Source organism: Convolutriloba macropyga, chromosome 12 (assembly GCF_964194025.1).
Source record: "Convolutriloba macropyga chromosome 12, txConMacr16.3, whole genome shotgun sequence".
NCBI classification, from domain to species: domain Eukaryota; kingdom Metazoa; phylum Xenacoelomorpha; order Acoela; family Convolutidae; genus Convolutriloba; species Convolutriloba macropyga.
In genome coordinates, this window is record NC_134479.1 from 42,311,144 (window position 1) to 42,331,930 (window position 20,787).

A 20,787-nucleotide genomic window follows, 5' to 3' on the forward strand; every position below is an offset into this window, starting at 1 on the left:
AACAAAAGCAAGCATTTGATATGAAAATGTAAACACAATAAAGCAAAAAGTTTTCCTGCCGACATTGAGTTTTGTGTGTGTGTGTGTGTGTGAGTGTGTGTGTGTGTTTCGATGAACTTGTTTCAGTGACCCTCTGGCGCACCTGACGATTGTGGGAACACACGGCTTAGGGTTACTGCTGGTCTTTGTACCATTCCTGTAGCCGTCTGGATGTCGAAACTCCTGGCTATCCCGTCTGAACCTCTGTGTGCTTTCACAATCTTCCCAAGAGGCCAGATGCCTCTGGGTGTGAACTCCTTGAGCACCCACACAATGTCACCTTCATCCAGCTAATCATGTGATCTTTGCCACTTCGTTCTCTTGTTGAGCTCAGGAACATATTCCTTCAGCAACCTGCTCCAGTAGTGATCAAGTAGTGTCTGCGTCAACTTGAAGTCCTTAGTGGAGAACCGCTGGTTGCTGTTCACAAGAGGTTTCAAACACATGTGAGGTCGGCGAAGGAGGAAGTGATTCGGAGTAAGTGGTCCCTCATCTGAGATGCTGCAGCCCACATGAGTTAATGGCCTGGAGTTCAAAATTGCCTCGGCCTCTGCCACAACTGTCTGGAAAACTGAGAGTGTTAGTTTCCGACTGCCCAGCACTATTAGTAGACTCCTCTTCGCGGTCTGTATCAGCCTCTCCCATACTCCTCCGAAGTGTGGTGCCAATGGAGGGTTGAAAGTCCACTGAATGTTCTGTTGAGCCAATTGCAGTCTGATGTACTCATTGTCTGGCTTGTAGCTTCTCTGGAACTTTAACTTCATTGCTTGGTTGGCTCGAATGAAGTTTTTGCCATTGTCACTCACAATGAGGTCAGGGTATCCACGTCGTGAGACAAATCTGCGGATTGTCATGAGAAGACAATCAGTTGAGAGGTCATGGCATACTTCTGGGTGGACAGCTCTGGTGACCAGGCATGTGAACAAGCAGACGTAGTGCATCTGGGTGCCCTCTCTCCTGTCCTCAATGTAGAAAGGTCCAAACATGTCCATTCCTGTGTTGACGAAAGGGTACTGCTTGTTTGCATCTGGAAATCTGAATTCAGGAAGATCGGCCATCTTGGGTCTCACATTGTCTGCCCTCCATCGTCTGCAAATGAAACAGTATTTCCCCAGACTTCGCAGCACTTTTCTCAATCCAATCATCAAGAAAGTCTGTTGCAGGTGAGCCTTCACATGTTCCACACCCTGATGGCCACAGTCATGGTGCGCCTTTTCAATCAACAGTCTTGCAATTTTGCTCCTGCTATGGAGAAGAAGCGGATGTTTTGCATTGTAGGTTAGAGGTGCCTTGTTGAGTCTTCCTCCTACCCTCAAGAGTCCGTCTTCATCTAGAAAGGGTGTGAAGGGCATCAGCTTGTCTCCTTTCTCAAGATTGCCTCCCTTCAACAGTGCAGAAATTGTTCCTGAGAACAACTCGTTTTGGGACATTTTGATTAGGTAGTTCCTTGCCCTGTTCTCATCTGATGCAAAAGTGTTAGTGTTGGATGTCTCAGGTGATTCGTTTTGTCTTCTAGTTCGAACTTTTGCCCTGAAGCGTCTTATTGCCTGGAACACCATTCTAGTAGAGTTGAGCAGTCGACTCCATGTTGAAAATTTGTCAACCTCAATGACCGGCTTCTGAAGTTGTGTCGCTTGTGTGGCGCAGATGTGGGGATCACTGTCCTCGGCAAAATTCCAAGAGTCTTGAGGTTTGCTCAGAAAGTCCGGTGGTTGGAGCCACAGCTTTGGTATGTCTGATGGGGTGAGGCCTCGTGTTCCATGGTCAGCGGGATTCATCTTTCCAGGGATGTGTCTCCAATTCTCTTGGTTGGAATTTTCGTGAATTTTGGTTAATCTGTTGGCAATGTACATTTTCTGTCTTTGCTTGGATTGGATCCAACCAAGTGTAGCGGTGCTGTCTGTCCAAAAGTGTTTTGAACTTATTGTAGTTGTCATCTCGTTCTCACAGAACCCAGCTAGCTCTGCTCCAAGTGCTGCAGCTTCCAACTCCAGTTTTGGAATGCTCAACTGCTTGATCGGTGCCACTTTTGTTTTACTGATCACATATCGGGATGTGGAAGATCCATCGGCGTTCGTTGTCCTCACATAAACTATGGCAGCAATTGCACTCATTGAGGCATCAGTGAACGTGTGAAGTTGATGGGTTCCATTGGTGCTGGGAATCAAGCATCTGGGAATTTCAATTGGAGTCATGTTGTCGAACTCATCCATCCACTCCTGTAGTTCCTGTTGGTAGCATTCTGACACAGGTTGATCCCAGTTTCTTCCCTCTTTAATGATTCTTTGGAGGCTGCATCTAATTCTGATGGCAAAGGGTGATATCAGTCCGATTGGATCGAACAGAGAAGCTGCCATTGAGAGAACCTTTCTTTGTGTCATCTGTTGTCCTGTGTAGAGAAACTTCGGTTTTGAAAACATCAACTTGTCAGTTTTGGGGTCCCACGTCTGACCAAGGATTCTTTGGGCTTTCATTTCCGCCTTGTCTTCTTCCAGTAGGTTTTCTAATGCGGCTGGTCTGTTGCTCAAGAACTTCGTCAGATTGAATCCTCCTGTATGTAAAACAGTTTTGATCTCCTCTGCACTTCTGCGGGCCTCCTCTTCAGAAGGGTAGGTCTGCATGAAATCATCCATGTAGAACTGCTGCATGATTGATGTGTAGGACTCTGGATGTTCTTGTTTGTGGTCATTTGCACACTTCTGCAGAACAAATATCGCACAAGAAGGTGAGCATGTGGCACCAAAAATGAGTCGATTGTATTTGAAGATCTTTTCATTGCCATCCTCTGTCCAGAGAAAACGGAGATAGTCTTGGTCTTTTGGTTGGATGCCAATCTGCATGAACATTGCCTCGATGTCCGCTGTGATTGCCACTGAGTACTGTCTGAAGCGGAGAAGAAGGCCATGCAGGTTGCAGAGTAGATCCGGCCCTGTCAGCAATGCATCATTGAGTGAGAGTCCCTTATATTTGGAAGCAGCGTTTGTGACTCTGCGGATTTTGTCTGGTTTCTGTTTGTTGATCACTGGGTGATGGGGAAGGTACCAGACAGAGTGTCTGCAACTGGGGTCTGCAGTTGTGATGTAGTTTTTATCCAAATCTTTTTTGATTGTTTCCTCATAGCGGTCTCTCAAGTTTGTGTCCCTCTCCAACCTCTGCTGCAGAGCGTGCCACTGAACTTTGGCCATGAAGTAGTTGTTAGGTAGTGTGATGTCTTTCTTCCATGGAAGTCCAATCTGGTATCTGTCACCAATGTGTCTTATGGTATCATTGAGGATGGAAACCGCCTCCTTGTCATCTGAAGACTGTCCCTTTGAGGAACACTGATTGAAGTTCACTCCTTCAATTGTCCAGAAGAGCTGGAGAAGATCTTCATCTGGATCGTCTTGCCGTCTCTTGATATGATTGAAAAGTGTTATGTTTGTGCTGTTTGACTGTCCGACCCTCTTCTGTGTGTACCTCTGAGGAATGGGCCCTGTCAGTGTCCAGCCAAGCAGAGTGTTGACTCCGTATGGTGTACCAGTGGGTCCCGTTGTGAACTGTCTGGGAACTGTTGCTGTGAATGCGTCTGCTCCAATCAGTATTCCGATCCGGTTGTCCCTGATTGTTGGAAATCTTATGCTCTGGAGGTGAGAATGGTCTCTGCAGATCTCATTCAACATTTCAATTTGAACTCTTGGCATGCGAAACTCGTCCATTGCTGTTGCGTACACAGGGATTCTGATCACAGGACAACTGCTGTACAAAGCTCCTATGCCAATCATGACATCTGCTGTTTTGACTGAGTGTTCACCATGAAGTGAAGCTAGTGGTAGGGTTATGTCTTTTGGTTGTTGAACTTGAAGTGCATCAGCAACCTTCTGTGTTATTTGAGTATTGTCACTGCCACTGTCCAGCAATGCGTAGGTTTCAATGCAAAGATCTCTGTTGAAAAGTGTTACTGGTATTGCCTGCAACTGAATCTGCGGTCTGATCCAAGAAGTCTCCTGCTGGTTGCTGCAGGTGTAGTTTTGTTGCGGAGTAGTTGCCTGCTGCTGAGCCACAGTGCGTTGATTGCTACTCTGCTGTCTGGCTGAGGGTGAAAACCATTTTTGTTCCAGTTGCCCCTGTGTGAAGTACTGCTGTTAGATCCACCATGTCTGTTTTGAGTTCCACTCTGTTGGTTGTAGTTTGAACTCGTCTGCTGCCTTTGGTTTTCATTGTTAAAGTTACGTCCATAGTTTGACTGGTTTTGGTTGGTTTGGGGTCTGAAGTTATTTTGTGAGTTTTGGTTCCAGTTCCCATTTGGTTGTGCATATTGTTGCATCTGCCTTGCATCTGTCCTATGGAGTGTTGAGTGATGGAAGCCATTGCATCTGTCCACAAGGCACCTTGTTTTTGATTGACAGAGACCCTTTTCATGACCTCTTAGACAGTTAGGGCAGAGATTGAACCTTCTCACACAACACTGTCGGTCATACACTGTTTTTTCCAAGTATTCGGGAAATCGACCAAGGTTGTGGTTTTGTGAGCAGAGTTGACATGACACATCTGGTGGCCCCCTTCTAGAAGAACTGTTCACTCTGGTTCTCTGGTTCCGTTGTGGGGAGATGTCCTCACACGCCTCTGCGTAGGAGTCAATCCAATCAGCAAAGTGGGTAAGGTTAGGTTGCAGCAAGGCTTGGCTTCTTGTGTGTTGATTCCATCTGATTATCATGGTAGCGTTCAGTTTGTCTCTGGCTATTCTCAGGACGGCTGAAGACTTGAGGTCAGCTTCAAAGTTGTGAAGCCTGAATGTTTGTACCAGTCTCCTCAAGAAGGATGAAAAGCTCACAAAAGTGTTTGGTTCGTCCAGTCTGGGTTTCGGCCACTTCTCCAATTGATCTAGGTATGCAGCGACAATATGCTGTGGTTTGCCAAACTTTCTGGTCAGTTCAGCGATAGCTTCATGGTAGTAGTCCCCATTGTATGAGTATCCACTTATGGAATCTCTTGCCTTATGTGTTACAGAGTTTTGGAGGTATGTCATTTTTTGAGCGTCTGAGAGGCCACTGTTGTTGTGAATGGTCGCTTTGAAGAAGCTGAACCACTGGTGCCATTTCAAAGGATCACCTGTGAAATTATCAATTGATATCTTGGGCAAACTCATTGTGTTCTGTATCATCAGTGCCTGGTGTTGCATCCAGTCTGGTGGAGAACTCGGGAAACTCGGGAAGCCATTGTATAAGTTGTTGTTAGAGCCGTTGTTATAGTGTACTTCATGCCCGGTACAACTGTTCAGTGGTTGTTGATTTTGTGGTGTGTACCTATGGCTCATGGTAGGACCAGCTTGGCTATTGATGTGAAAAGAAAGTGGTTGTTGCAAATGCCCAGCTCTATCCTCACTCTCATGTTGGTTCTGGTTCTGTCCTCGAACATGGTTCTCTTCTCTCGATCGAATTGAATTTTGCCAGCCCCCATCTATTCTCAAGGCCCCTGTGAGAAATTCTCTGTTCCTTCCTCTCTCTTCAATGTTAAAAACGGGTTGAGAATTATCAGGGTCTTCTGAGTCGGACGAGTCAGCTTTGTTTGTTTCCTGATTGTTGCGGCTTACCAACTGATGTTTCATTTGTTTCATTGCTCTATTGCGTAAAGGGTACTGTTTTCTCAGTAGATTAGGGGAAGGCGCTGCTGATGTGTTGAAAGCAGATTCAGTGTCACTTGCATCCGTTCTGTGTGCTTTTGCTCTCTGTTTGCATTTCAGCATGGTTATGTTTCTTTCAGCAGATTCATTAGCAAGTGTTGTCAACTCTTCACTTGTTAGCTGTAGCTTCATGAGTTCACTGCAACTTCTGTCCAACTGCTCTTTTTGAGACCTCAAAAGTTCCAAAGTTTCACGTAGTATGCTTAGACCTTCGTTACTATTGCTTTGTTCTTCGAAGAGGTCTTTTACTGCGTTCCACTCTATCACTTTCAGCTGAAGTTGTTGCTTGAGGCTGTTCTTTGCTGTTGATGATGCTTTGGACTTGTTTGGCATGTTGATTGTGTTAGAAGACTTTTCTTATTTTACAAAGTTTATACTGCACTGTTACTGCACTATGTTTCCTTGTAACAGCCCTATTCTAGTTTTTGTTATGTTAAACCTATTATTTAAATGAGGCTGTTGCTTACTGTGCTTAGCGAATGCTTTTGTTTAATGTTTGATTGCTATGTTTATGCTTGTCGCTATCACTAAGTGATGTTTGATACAGATATGATGCTAATCAGAAGTTGCATAGAGTTAAACTTTTCCACTAATCAGTGAAATTCTTAAAAACTTAGATAAATTAGATGTTTGTCTGGTTGCCTATTTGATTCTCGAGCGCGACAGAAGGAACCCTAACCTGTGGTGGTTAACTTTCGACTATTGTGTTTGTCTACTGACACTGGTGGGGGGATAACTTCACGTTCCTATAAACCTTAAGGTAGCAAGGGCATACCAGGCCTTGCAACTAATCCTAAGTTAATGTGTGTGTTGGTGGTGCTTTAAATTTCACCTAGAGGAGGACCTACTCCTTTCAAAACTAATGCGGAAAGATACTATATTGATCCAACGATAACTAGTCGCTTATTAAAATCCAGCCTTTGAAATGAAGACATTCAAATCCGCAAGCAAGACCAGCCCATCTGTCGTGACTAGGCATCCCACGCAAGCATCCTTTTCAGGAGAACTCTCATCTCAGTCTTCACTTCTAGGGCCAGATTAAAAATCAGTTGGATCATTTGTGATTGTGATGTTTTTGATTAAAAAGTGTGAAGTTATCAAAACCAGAGTTTAAAATGTGCTAAGTGTCAAATGTCTAAGTTCCCCCCTATAAAATCAAAAATTCCCCAGTCTGCGTCGAGCAAGTTTCAAAGGTCCTTTTTTGACCCTAGGATACGCCAGAAATGTTTATGCTCTTCGGCCTAAGTCTTGCATACCAAGACAACTTTTCATAAATATTTGTATTTCTGAAAGTCGCAACTATGGTAGCAAATCAAGCTCTATAAATACATCATAATTCGCGCCATTGGCACACACGTTATGGTCAAAAACGGGAAATCCCTTACTATAAATAATATTGAAAGTGAACGTCAACCACTTCTGACTTCTTCAATAAAATCAACATATAAAAAGCTTCAACGAAAATAGGTTGGGGGAATGAAAATCATGAAATGAAAGGGTTTTGGAGGACGAAAGTGTAGGTGGGGGGAGGAAAATGAGGGTGTGGGGGAGATAAAATATAAAGGAACACAGTCGTTTAGGTACTAATAGTACGACCAGTAGTACAATATGCATATGCAAACACAAATGTATGTTTATATATATATATATATATATATATATATATGTATGTATGTATGTATGTATGTATGTATGTATGTATGTATGTATGTATATTTATAAACATTTATATATATACGAGTATATATATATATATATATATATATGCATATATATATATATATATATATATATATATATATATATATATATATATATATATATATATATATGTATATATATTGTTTTAACTGTCGAAGGAAATATTTAAAACAAATATCAATAAACGGAGGACTTTATCCGAAATTATTCAAACATTTTTTTGTTTTTACAGCCTTGTCTTCCTCCAGCAAAAACGACTTCTCCACAAAATCTCTACGCATTTTAATCTTGACTTAAACGACAAACATTATGAGTCTCGCATGTATTCTTTTTACAGAAAACTCTTGGCATAAATTTTTCGGAGCTTTTTTCTCGGAAACAGTAAAGCTCTGAAAATGAAGTGAAAAATTTAAACCGCTTCCGCAACAGAAGGTATTTTTTATTCTAAAATTAAGCAATCAATAAAACTTCTATAGCGGGTTAATACTGTTCCCACCCATTTCAGATTTTTTTTATTAGGTCAATTTTCGCCGATGGATATATTCATCGTACAGGATTGTGTATAGTTTCATTAGAAACCTCGTCTAACATATTATTTCAAATAAAGAACTTTGAATTTCATTTTTGCCGAGGAGTTAAGTAGTTTCAAGGTCATTTGAGCGTCAGCCTCACTTCCGTTGTTTTGTTTCTATTTTCGCGTAACATTCGCTCAGTTTTTGATTAGTTTTTGCAAAAAAAAATAAAAAACTGTTAGCGATAGTCTCGATGGTTTTTTAGGATGAAAGATAGGCGAGCGCTTTAACCAACTATTTTTGCAAAATTTTTATTTATTTTTTTGAAAATGCAGCAATTTTCATTTTTTTGTCATAAAAAATGGAATCAAATATGCCTATTTGTTCCACATTGTCCAGATTGACCGTTAGTGTAAACATCAAAAACGCTTAAACCAAATTCCTTTATTGCGGAATTGGGCTAATTTTACCTCCATTTTCTAAGAAATAACATCTGGAAATGACATTTTTGCGCTCTTTTGTAAGTTTAAACCGACATAAGAAAAGGTTTATCGTTTATTGTGAATATTTTAAGATCTTCTCAAGTCTTTTTACGCACTTTTGCCTCCACAAGTAAGTTTTTAACAGCCGCACAGCGATAGCAAGGCCGGTTTCGGCCTCATCATTGATTTTTGCATTGAAAACGGATTCTGATTCTAATTTGGGTCTGTCATATAGGAAATACATTTTGTATTTTTTTCACAATTAAATTTCGTATTGCATTTAAAAACGTAAAATGATAAAAAGTTTCTTTCAGGTCCAATAATGTTCAACGAGGCAATATTTTAAATTATATTAAAAAAGCTCACGCTTTTAATGGCTCCGACAATTAATAATGTTTTCAACAATGTTTTCCTAAAATTCAATTATCTTCTTGAGTTTTGCCAGCATTTGATGTTCTGCTGAAGTTATTATCGTAATTATATTTATATTTAAAAATTATATTAATAATTAGATTTCGTTATAATCAGCATAAAAAATGATTTCAGCGCAAAGCATACGGTTTTTTGACTTCAACAACATTTGCATAAAACTGTTCGCAAGTTTCAGAGTTCTGTCTCTATTCAGTGTTAATTTGTAGATTTTGGGTTTAGTGTCACAAACGAAAAGAGCAATTGGTTTCACAAGTAGTTGCATATTAAACTATTTACCGTTTTTAAGATGGAATTTTACGGTTGTTGTGCCTTACGCTTTTAAAGTAATTGTTTTCTTTTTTTTTTGAAAAAATGGTAATTTGAGATTTCCAATTTCAATCTTTATTTGGCGATTTCTCAGCGTTTTTTCAGCAAAGAAAGAGATTGCCTTCTTTCACAAGGTTTTATCCCAGTCTTCATTGCTGTTTTTTGTTTAAACAAAGGTTTTTTGTGTTAACATTAAGGGTTTTCATAAATTATTTTTGTAACACAATTCTCTAATTTTTGAGGCTCTCTTTTGCTGCCTTGTCCAACCATCACATAATGGCACATTAAAAATTCGAATATCATATTAAAGGCGCTAAAATGAGGCGCAATTGATTACAGTATATATTTTTAGTGATTAGATTTTGATATTATAAGCTTTGAAACCGTTTCCTCGCAAAACTAAAATGAATTTTTGATTTTTGCCTTTATCCGGCTTAATTTGTTGTAAAGTGATATTCTGAAAAATGACAATGATTTTGTCTCAATGTTTATTTTTGATTATACAAAACGAAGCAAATAAATGATTTCAGTTGATAGCTAAGTGCTTGCAAGACTTTGAATTGAATTTTTTTTCAAACATTGTAAACGTATTTTCGGCTTTTGTCCTTTTTTGCTATCTACTCGTTATTTTCTCTCAAAATGGTCCGCTCCCATATCCTTTCCGGTGAATTGCCAGTGATTAGTTTTAGTTTAGTTTTTATTTGATGCAATTTTGACATTTTATAGAATTTTAAGAAAAAAAATAGGTAAAAATTTAGGTTTGTTCGTAAGTATCGCTTGTTGCTTTTATTTATTTTGTTGTATGCCTTGTATCTTACTCTCATTAAAGGCAGATATCATTGACCTTTTCTTGTTTTTTTGTTTATTTTATACAGTTTTTTGAGCTTAAAGCGATTTTTTAATGGGTACACTAATTGTTTTCGAACTATAAGTGATTTTTTAGAAGTTTTCTATCTCTTCCTAATTTGGTGGACAACTAAATCAAAAATTTGGTTGAACTGGTGGGGTCGGATCACTATGTGCAAGCGCACATTGGCGAGCCTCCTTGTTTCTATGGGATTTTTTTGCCGAGGAATATTTTGTCCGGAGATGAAGTGATTTAAAAAAAAACTTGCTCAGAGAGTTTATTTCAATCTAATTTTGCTTTGTGCTGCGGCCGGGGTTTATTGCAAATTCTTTTGTCGGTTTTATTAGACAACTTAGTTATCCTCCAATTTTTTTTCTATACGCACTTAATTCTGACTACTCTCGTGTATAGCGTAAATCCTTCTTTAAATGCTGAAACTTTTTTGCATCTCATCTTTAATTAGATATATTGTCATCAAAATCATTTAAAATCATCAGTATATTTAAACCATTTTAAACAAGTCAGTAACATTATTATGTTAAGTTCATCAATGGGATTTGAGCAGTTTGTTTGCCAGTTTAAAGGCTATATCAAAATCAATATTTCTAGCTGGTAACTTTTTCTTATCAATAGTTGCTGCAGCCAATATTTACTTGTACTTCGGTAAATCGACTTTTGGTACCTTTTCAAACTCGGAATCCTTTCTGTGAATTTTCATAACAGCATATCCACTGCGTACGTCGTTTTTCTCGAGACGTTGAGAATAACTATCTCTGCACATAACTGTCGAGCTGTTCAGTGTCGCAATAAATTTGATGTCCTTTTTCTCAAACAAATCATTGTTCGAGTTGTCGTAGGGTTGCAATGTTTGGCCATCTTGCAATAATTCCAAATCCACTTCGAAAATTTCAGATCTAAAATTACTGGCCGGAAATCTGTCGTTTGAGACGCAAAGATATCCTTTAAGCGCGTCATCGAAAGGTACGAAACAGAACGAAAAGATTTCGTCAATTTGGTCGAGATTGACTATTATCTTCTCCGGGTCACTGTTGTTGTTTATTTTCATAATGAACAATTTGTTTTTGTTGACTTTTAACAGTAAATAATCTTCCCAAAGAAGATAGGTGGCGTGGTACAGAACCCCAACGCTGATGTTTATTTTGTGTTTGGCAATTTGAATATTTCCATTGAATAAATAAACAGCTTCAATTTTTGCACCCCGCCGAGTGAAAACCGCAAATTTTGAGCCGAATCCAGTTATGTAATAAAGACAACCCGACTCGTCTCGTGGCTGAAGACCCAAGTCGTGAATGAAAAACCTTCGCTCGGTTTGGAAGGTCACTTTGTTGAGAACTTCAAAATGAACCTGTCTTGATTTCGCGTTCTTCGCCATGACAATCAACATATCTGCGAACGAAAAAAAATGCTGACATATTTCCGAAATTTTTGCTTGTTAACGTACAGCAAAAGGTTTCAATGATGGGGTTTTAGACGCAAAAAAAAAACAGAAGCTTTTTTAATTCTCAGCTTTTGAATTCTTATCGTCACATCGTTTGAAATCGAAAATTTATGGAGGTTCAAAAAAGCATTTTTATTATTTATATTTTCAGCATTTAATTTAGAATTCCTTAGAGAATTTCAAAAAAGAAAACTAGACTTCATTTGACATTTTTGGTGTCAAGTATGAGGCCATTAGAACGGGGAAAATAGATTTTCGTTTGCATCGGTGAGCTGAAAAGTATAATGTTAGTCATCACAGTTCAAAATGTTTTTGTTAAGTTTGAGCTCTAACTTCTAATTTTTAGATTTTTCACTGTATTTTACGCCAATATCATTTCTTTTAATATTTTTTTATAATCACTGATTAAATTTATTGAACTATTTCGAAAAAAGTGTCCCGCATTTTCACCCCTTTTGTTGAATCCGCTGTCAATTCATCCCGATTTTATTGTTCCAACACTCTTTGCTGAAAAAAGAAGATTTCAGGAATTTTAGAGCTCTCAAAATAGCCAAAAATTAAGTGTGAAAATTTAAAACTAAAAGCAGAAAAATGCATTTTTTCCAAATTCAAGCGTTGTTTTAGCAAACATTTCTCATAATCGCAACACAACTAACCATTTGTATATTTGCAGAACCGCGGATGCTGTTCGAGCAGATCGTTGAAACTCACTTCTTCTGGTAAAATGCAATGCAAATAAATTTGAGTGGGAGAGAGTTTCCAGTTTTTGATCGGGAGATTGGAAAAATTAATTCAAACGTTCAAAATTTCTTTTGAAAACTAGAAAAAAAACTTTTTTCCATTCCTATTAATTTGCAATTGCTCATCAAATTTATTTTTTCCAGACTAATAGCTTTTCTGTAAATTAAAAAACAGATTAGTTCATTGATTGTGAAAGTCTTCTTCATTTCACAAAAAAATTGAAATCATGTTTCACCTTATTAGAAATACTCCAAAGAATTAAATGGCCACAATTTAAGATTTATTGATATTCAATTATTTTCAAAACTACTAGTTTAGAGCATTTAACGACAGCTTTTAACGTTCCTTACATTTTGGACAAAAATAGAGGCAGCGTGCAAAAACTGTCAGAAATCTTAAAAATTTGAAAAATAACTTAATAATTGCCACAAAAAGCTCTTTCAATTATGTTAAAAACCAAAAATGTGCTTAATGAATCTAGTTGCTAACACATCTGGTCGATGTTGAAAAAAAACTAACTGGTACATTATGCTCATGGAACATCAAAAAGAGAAAAATTTTGGAAAAAAGTAATTTCAAAAAGTTCATTTCAAATTTTAGTACCCAATTCTTTGCAAACTACCAATACAATAGCATCAAAAGTCACTCCTAACTCATAGATAGTTCAAACAAAGCCTTAAAAAGCGATGCGATCCATGCATGAAGAGTAGTTGCCAAAAATATTAAGTAATTTTTTGTGTCAGGGTTCTTTGGCTGTTTGTGTGTGCGTGCGTTGGTGTGTATGTGAAAGCGTGCGTGTGTGTAATGTGTTTTGTTTACGCGTGAGGTAAGAAACAGATATATACTGAGAGAATTTATCACTTTAAATGTTAGACACAAGTAGAGGCATATTGCCAAAACTGTCAGAAATATTAAGAATGGAAAATTTACTAAAAAGTTGCTGCAAATTGCTACTTCAAATATGTTATATATAAAAAGTGTTTATATTAAGTGTAGCTAGTTATGTATCTGCTAAGTTTCAATTTGAAGAAAAAAACAAATTGACCCAACATTCTCAGGAAACAGCAAATGTGATGAAACTGTTGGAAAAAAAATAAGAAAAAATTCAATATTCAATTTAAATCTTGCCATCAAAAATACAGAAAATTTGAAAAGATGATTCTTCCTGCTCCCGCCTTTTTGCGCCCGTGTAGTTCTTTCTATACTAGTAAGTTTGTATGTTGTGTGTTTAATGAGAGTGTTATCAGTGCGTAAAAGAGAGAACGAGGGTTACATTGAGAGAGTTATTTCCTAAAATTCTTGGACATAAATAGATGCAGAGTGTCAAAAACTGTCAAAAAAGATTGAGAACTTACGTAATTGTTATAAAATGTAGCTTTAACTTTGTCCAAAACGGATTTCTATTTTTCAAATCCTGCTAGCAACTAATACGCAAGATTTAAAAAATAATAATATTTTCATTATGCTCATTTTCATTAGTTTAATATCAAAATTTAGTGCCAAAAAAAGTAATTATCCGAAAAATTGCTCCATTTAGTTCACACCTATTTACTTAGAAAGAAAAACGAAGAAGACTTAAATTAACGTTACGATCCTTGTATAAAGATCTGTTGACAAAAGGGAAAAAGTTTCAAATTGTTTTTTTTTGGTGCTGAGGTTTGTATTTGCGCAATTTTTTTGTGTAATGTATGTGAAGTGCGTGTTTGTTTGGTCTGTTCACATCTGTGTCTTTCAAATTGTACTACACTTATCATTTTAGAATGTGCGAAGGAGCTTTCGTTTTTATCTGGTAAAAATGGATGCGTTTGGTTCAAACATGACAAGCAATTATCTCCAATTCATATAAATTGCTTTCGGATACTCCCAATGGTTTCCCTGACCAAAATTAATCATTTTTTTACATATTTGGAGTTATGTCGCAACATACTGTCATACGCGCAGACTCGCACGAGCTTTCTTGTTCTTTTGTATAATTCGCACTAAAAACCTATTGAAATAATCATTTCATCATGTCTCAAGCGCCATGGTCTTGCATCAGCGGTCAGTGTGGCCTGATAATAAACTATCACAACCAAACATGGAACTAAATTATTCGCTTAGTGACAAGAAAATAATGTGTACGAAAATAATGATAAGAAAATGCTTGTAATGTCTGCTGCTAATTTGCGGGGTGAAATGATCGAGGGGCGAAATGATATGGGGTTAGGATATGAAGGATTAAAAGAATTGGGATGAAAAGAATGCAAGGATAGGACAATTTTTTGAAAAAAAAAATTGTTGTGAAAAAAATTGAAAGGCCTTTGAGAAAACATTGTCAGCAATCCCACCTGAAGCCATGCAAATGTTGGTCAAAATGGTCCCATCTTTCCTCGAAGTCCACGGAAACGCCTCCTTAAAAATCATCTGGTCATTCTCCAAGCTGCTCCGGCAGAGGAAAAGTTGCTCTAAATAATCTCCGAAACAAAAAACATTTCCTTTAGAATCAATAACAGCTTTTTTGCAGCCCTCTAGCGGGATTTCGTAACACCGCTTAACTGCCATGCTCAACCCGGTGTGGTGTAAAACTTTCGAATTCGGTGTGTCTTCCGGTTTGTCATGTTTTTTTAACAATGTAAGCTCCCCCATTTGGCCAACGGCCATTCTTAAAGCATGATCAGCACCGTCAAAATGGACATTTATGTTTTCCATCAATTCTTCTTTTATTAACTGTAGATAATTAATATGTCCATCAAGCACAGAATAGATTTCTTTTGACTCTTTTAAAATTTTTCGAGCAGAACTTTCTGTTGAAATTGAGTCTAAACGTTTAACGGTGTCTTCAGTTTCAGCCATAAGCTCTGATAAAGCCCTTTCGCCCTTCATGACAGCTTTGGAACACTTTTGAATCGGGTTTTTGTACACTTCGACCAGAGTTTTGATGTCTTGATATTCTTCTTGGATCATAGATAGTAAAACAACGTCATGATCGGAAGAGTTCTTGTGTTCTGACTTCCAACATTGTTTGCAAATGAAGATTTCACATCGTTTGCAAAAGTATTCAAGCGAGGAATTGGCGTGTTTTGAACATGCGTTAGGGTCTGTCTCGGGTTTTGGGCTGACTGGATGTTTTGGGACAGACTTCATTGCCTAAAAAGTGATTGACATAATCAGAATTTATATCCGATTTTTTGGTCAAGTTTAATTTACAATCTTGAATTTCAGATAGCTGGTTTTCAAAATTACTATAGCTTTAAGAAGCCCCCCTACTTTTTGAGTGCGTATGAGTGTGTGTGTGTGTGTGGGGGGGGGGGGGGGTGTGATGGAAATCTTTCAACAGGTTCTGTCCAGTTCCAGAACAATTCTCAGCAAAATGTTTTAAACTAATTCTGTTCGTCTGGTCTCTGAACCCTGTCTGCAAACTCAATTCTATGGGACAGAAAAAATGCAAAAAATACATAACTTGCCTTCCGAATGACAACCGGAAAATACATTTCAATATCGGCTCAGAGAGAGACAAACTTCAAAATGTCAAACAGATTTAATCTTCCGAAATAAAACAGTAAGCTGATGGAAGAAAGGGAACAATTGCCCTAAGAATATTAGATTAGATTCTAAAGTTTTTCCAGGCTGGACTTCAAGTCTTGTAAATTTAAATTCTTTCAGAGTGTAACTGTTCACGTAGAGACTGTGAATGCGTAGGTACAAGAAAAGTATGTATTTGTTTGCATAACGAAAGCTCAAAAGGAGACGTCGGCTGAAAGACACTTAAAGATGAAACTTCTTGTTTTGACGGTGGATCAGCTTATCTCTATCAAAGCTGTACAAGACGTCTAGGCGAGTTCTTTCTTTCATTTGTAAAATCTTTAGCGAGCACGAGCGCTTTCTAAATTTTCATAACGATGTTCCCAGGGTCGAGTAATCCACCGGTGGAGAGTGGAAAAGCGAGACAAAAAATTTATCTACCTTTATTTCACCAATGTTTAGGGGTTAAGCCTGCTGTGAAAATGCGGATCTATTCCCCCCTCCTTCGCCCCCAGTGTTTTCTATGACCCCAGTTACAAATTATGTGTTTTTATATAGCACGTTACTATATAAAATTAATGCATATGCGCCTGGGGGTCATTAAAAATATATTCCCACTAAGGTGGGGGGGGGGGGGGGGCAGAATAGATCCGAAAACACTAATCAATTTGGGAAAACAATATTAACCACAAAACACGACTTTCCTTTATATGCAAAAATTAAAACCATGACAGATACAATTGAAAAAATTTGTCAATTAAGAGAATATCTATTTTAAGAGTTGCAAATAATCAATGTATAAATTTTGTGTATCCACAGTGAAGCAAGGCAAAGTGAAAGATAATATTGCCCAAAATAAGGCAATCCACGCGAAACAGGGATGCACCAGACGGATTTGGGCCAGACAAAACTGACTTTGAAGCCACCCCGAACATACTTAAGCCTATTCTTGAGCCAGACCTCAGGACAGACACTGGACTAGATCCAAGGAGTCAATCAAGACACTGGGCCACACTAAACAGACTCAAGGCTGAACCGTTGGCAAGAATGAACAGACCAATCTGGACGCTGAGATACCAAAGGCCAGACCTTGAGCAAGATTGTAGAGACTCGATGCAGAAGCTGAGCCAAACCAAGCAGAAGGACGATGCTAGATCCTGATCTACATCGAAAATGCCAATCCAGAAATTGGGCTATACCAAGTAGACCAAAGCCGGGCTCTGGGCCATCCCGAACAGACTTTGGTTACACTTTGATAGAGCAACTAGCAAAAATTTTGCTAGACCGACTATTAGACCCGTTTTACGTCCATATATAATGGAACGAAAGTGGTTTAAAAATTCCAAAATAGCCAGAAAATTGCCAGATTATAGCTGCAAAATAGACATACTTCGTTATTTTGATTGCCATGCTTATTTCTAACAACCTTCAATTTATTAATTATTTCTTAATTAGGAGGAAGCACAAGAAAAAAACTAAACTAATGAACAAAGGTAAACAAAATTTGAATAGAATAATTGGTAAAAAAGCAGCAACATCAAAATATACTCATGACTGCTGCCAAAATCAGCACCGCAAATTAATTGACCATCGATAGGATCTAAGACCCCAACTTTAAACAAACAAACCAAAAATGGATGAAATGCAAAATTTCTACCATTTTTGCCATTTTCAAAGGTGTTCAGTATATCAAAATACAAAAATGAAAAATCCTAAACGCCAGAAAAGCAAGATAAGTGTGAAACAGAAACCATGAGGTTGTCATGAATGGAAAATGGAAGATTGTCATGAAGGTTGTCATGAATGGAAAATCAATTTCTTATAATCCTTGGTGTTAATATCCTTAAAAGCTATTCGCCACGAAATGTAGAAGAAAAAATACCCAGGATGAAGTCCGCGACCCAAGACAGGCATTGGCCAGACCGACCATACCCAAAGATAGGTATTGGCCAAACCGAACAGACTTTGGCAACCATTGGCAAGACTGAACAGACTTTGGCCACCATTGACCAGAGTGACCAGACATTGTCCAGACCATTGGGCAGACCGAACAGACCCTAGGCCAGACCGTTGTGCAGACCAATTGCCAGACAAAACAGACCCTATGCCAGACCATTGTCCAGACCATTGGCCAGACCGAACAGACCGAAATATGGGTGTTGGCCAGACCATCCTCCAGACCGTTGTCCAGACTAAAGAACAGATCGAACAGACCTTAGGCCAGACCATTATCCAGACCATTGGCCAGACCGAAGAGACCAAAATATGGGTAATGGTCAGGCCAAAAAGACCGAAATATGGTTATTGGCCAGACCGAACAGACCGAGAATTGGGTATTGGCCAGACTGAACAGACCGAAAATTGGGTATTGACCAGACCGAACAGACCGAAATATGGGAATTGGCCAGACCGAACAGACCGAAAAATGGGTATTGGCCAGACCGAACAGACCGAAATATGGGTATTGGCCAGGCCGAAGAGACCGAAATATGGGTATTGGCCAGACCGAACAGACCGAAAATTGGGTATTGACCAGACCGAACAGACCGAAATATTGGAATTGGCCAGACCAAACAGACCAAAAATTGGGTATTGGCCAGACCGAACAGACCGAAAAATGGGTATTGGCCAGACCGAAGAGACCGAAATATGGGTATTGGCCAGACCGAGCAGACCGAAAATTGGTTATTAACCAGACCGAACAGACCAAAATATGGGAATTGGCCAGACCGAACAGACCGAAAATTGGTTATTGGCCAGACCGAACAGACCAAAAATTGGGTATTGGCTAGACCGAACAGACCCAAAATTGGGTATTGATCAGACCGAACAGACCCAAATATGTGAATTGGCCAGACCGAACAGACCGAAAATTGGGTATTGGCCAGACCGAACAGACCAAAATATGGGTATTGGCAAGACCGAAGAGACCGAAATATGGGTATTGGCCAGACCGAACAGACCGAAAATTGGGTATTGACCAGACCGAACAGACCAAAATATGGGAATTGGCCAGACCGAACAGACCGAAAATTGGGTATCGGCCAGACCGAACAGACCGAAATATGGGTATTGGCCAGACCGAAGAGACCGAAATATGGGTATTGGTCAGACCAAACAGACCGAAAATTGGGTATTGACCAGACCGAACAGACCGAAATATGGGAATTGGCCAGACCGAACAGACCGAAAATTGGGTATTGGCCAGACCGAACAGACCGAAATATGGTTATTGGCCAGACCGATTAGACCGAAAATTGGGTATTGACCAGACCGAACAGACCGAAAATTGGGTATTGACCAGACCGAACAAACCGAAATATGGGACTTGGTCAGACCGAACAGACCGAAATATGGGTATTGGCCAGACCGAAGAGACCGAAATATGGGTATTGGCCAGACCGAACAGACCGAAAATTGGGTATTGACCAGACCGAACAGACCGAAAATTGGATATTGGCCAGACCGAACAGACCAAAATATGGTTATTGGCCGGACCGAAAAGACCGAAAATTGGGTATTGACTAGACCGAACAGACAGAAATTTGTGAATTGGCCAGACCGAACAAACCGAAAATTGGGTATTGGCCAGACCGAACAGACCGAAATATGGGTATTGGCCAGACCATCCGCCAGACCGTTGTCCAGACTAATGGCCAGACCGAAAAGACCTTAGGCCAGACCATTATCCAGACCATTGGCCAGACCGACCAGACCGAAATATGTGTATTCGCCAGACCGAACAACCAAAATTGCCATTGGCCAGACGGAAGGCGCGACCCAAATGTTTTCCAGACCATTGTGGACGGTCGCACCGGACCCCCCTGTCCGCGACCCAAGTCGGTCTGGCCAATACCTGTTTTGGGTCGCGGACTTCATCCTTTGTAACAAATTGAATATAAACAATTGAGAGCTGGCAAAAGTACAACACATTTAACACCGCTTTCTTCAAGCATTATGAGAGAGCGTTTTGAAGTCAAAAGGGACATGAAACTGGTGCAAATGCCAGATTCGTCAGGTTTTTAGGAGTATCTTTTGTGTTAGCATGTTTAAAATAATTAGCCACTAATCAAAAACCAACAAACAAACTAACTTGCGCAGAAGGTTTCTTTAGCACAAAAAAAATCCAATCAAAAATTCTAAACTCGTTGACAAAAGTGAACGCTCAAAATGCAATTTTGTATGGTGGACTGACTGCTTTTGTTATCAACTTTAGGCTGCATTTTTTGGCAGTTTCTTTCTATCATATCCATTGACCCTTAATCATGAGAAATTTAATGGATCTTAAATCATAGAACTGATAACCTTATTTACTGGGAAAATTCAGCGAAATTTCGATTAGTTTTCCGAGAGCATACCACTCGTTTTCCACTCTTTTCAAAATTGTCATGACCAACACAACTACTTCAATTTGACTTTGAATGATGAAATCGAAAACTGTGTGAACAGCGCTCTATAAAATACAGCGCCCCAATACCATTCAATATGATTGATTTTCGCATTGTATCATGATAGCAAAAATGTCACTTTATGGTTATTATTTTTCAGCCTGATCTGATTAACCTCAATAGCAGCCATGAGCGCATAATTTTTGGGTAAGTTAACTTCGCTTGAAACATCTACCAGAATATCCTGTTTACAAACAGCGCATTTGGGCACATTGTCGAAACCCAGCAAAGCTCCCAGACAGTTTTTGGGCTGCCCACAATAAGAATGGCCGCATGGTAACATTCGCGGGTTGTCGAAAGTGTCCAGACAAATACTGCATTCAAACACACTGTCAAGTTGTTGGTCCATTTCTAAATTATTTCTGTACGTCAGTAATTTTTACAATTCAGTTTGCAAAATATCATGAAATTTTCAACAAACAGAAAGCAAGATGGAAGATTCAGCTTCAGCAAATTTGAATTTTTTAAATTTGTTCTTCGCAAGACTAAAAATTAAATGGAAAATTGAGTCGCAAGACTGAAAATTTTTTTAAAAAATCCGTCGTCTGTTACAATTAAAACCAAATGGAATTTCAAGTGTTTATTTCACAATGTTGTGAATTCACATTCTAAGTAAATTATCAATCAACCCAAAAACAATAAGAAAAATAAAGTTATGCA

At 38.9% G+C, this 20,787-nt stretch overlaps 2 protein-coding genes across 4 annotated transcripts; both read right to left on the minus strand.

Moving 5' to 3' along the window:
* Positions 1 to 329: 329 nt before the first annotated feature.
* On the minus strand, positions 330 to 3,800 carry LOC142350503 (uncharacterized). The gene has a single exon (XM_075402353.1). The coding sequence runs from the start codon at positions 3,798 to 3,800 to the stop codon at positions 330 to 332; it is 3,471 nt and encodes a 1,156-aa protein (XP_075258468.1).
* A 6,622-nt stretch (positions 3,801 to 10,422) lies between these two features.
* LOC142351050 (uncharacterized) lies at positions 10,423 to 20,781 on the minus strand. Of its 3 annotated transcripts, none has more exons than XM_075403119.1 (3): positions 20,303 to 20,781; positions 14,506 to 15,304; positions 10,423 to 11,385 (listed from the first exon to the last, which is right to left on the minus strand). In XM_075403119.1, the coding sequence occupies exons 1-3, from the start codon at positions 20,474 to 20,476 to the stop codon at positions 10,628 to 10,630; spliced, it is 1,731 nt and encodes a 576-aa protein (XP_075259234.1). In that variant the 5' UTR covers positions 20,477 to 20,781; the 3' UTR covers positions 10,423 to 10,627. The 3 variants fall into 3 exon arrangements, with proteins under 3 accessions (XP_075259234.1, XP_075259233.1, XP_075259235.1); XM_075403118.1 differs by having other exon boundaries at positions 20,243 to 20,781; XM_075403120.1 differs by lacking the exon at positions 20,303 to 20,781 and adding an exon at positions 15,622 to 16,116.
* Positions 20,782 to 20,787: the final 6 nt, after the last annotated feature.

Coding starts and splice junctions, on each gene's coding strand:
- LOC142350503 (XM_075402353.1), bottom strand. CDS start 3,800: ATGATTGGCATAGGAGCTTTGTACAGCAGTTGTCCTGTGATCAGAATC.
- LOC142351050 (XM_075403118.1), bottom strand. CDS start 20,476: ATGGACCAACAACTTGACAGTGTGTTTGAATGCAGTATTTGTCTGGAC. Junction 15,305..20,242: donor CGCTCATGGCTGCTATTGAG/GTTAATCAGATC, acceptor ATCACTTTTTAG/GCAATGAAGTCTGTCCCAAA. Junction 11,386..14,505: donor CAACATTTGCATGGCTTCAG/GTGGGATTGCTG, acceptor TTTCGTTCGCAG/ATATGTTGATTGTCATGGCG.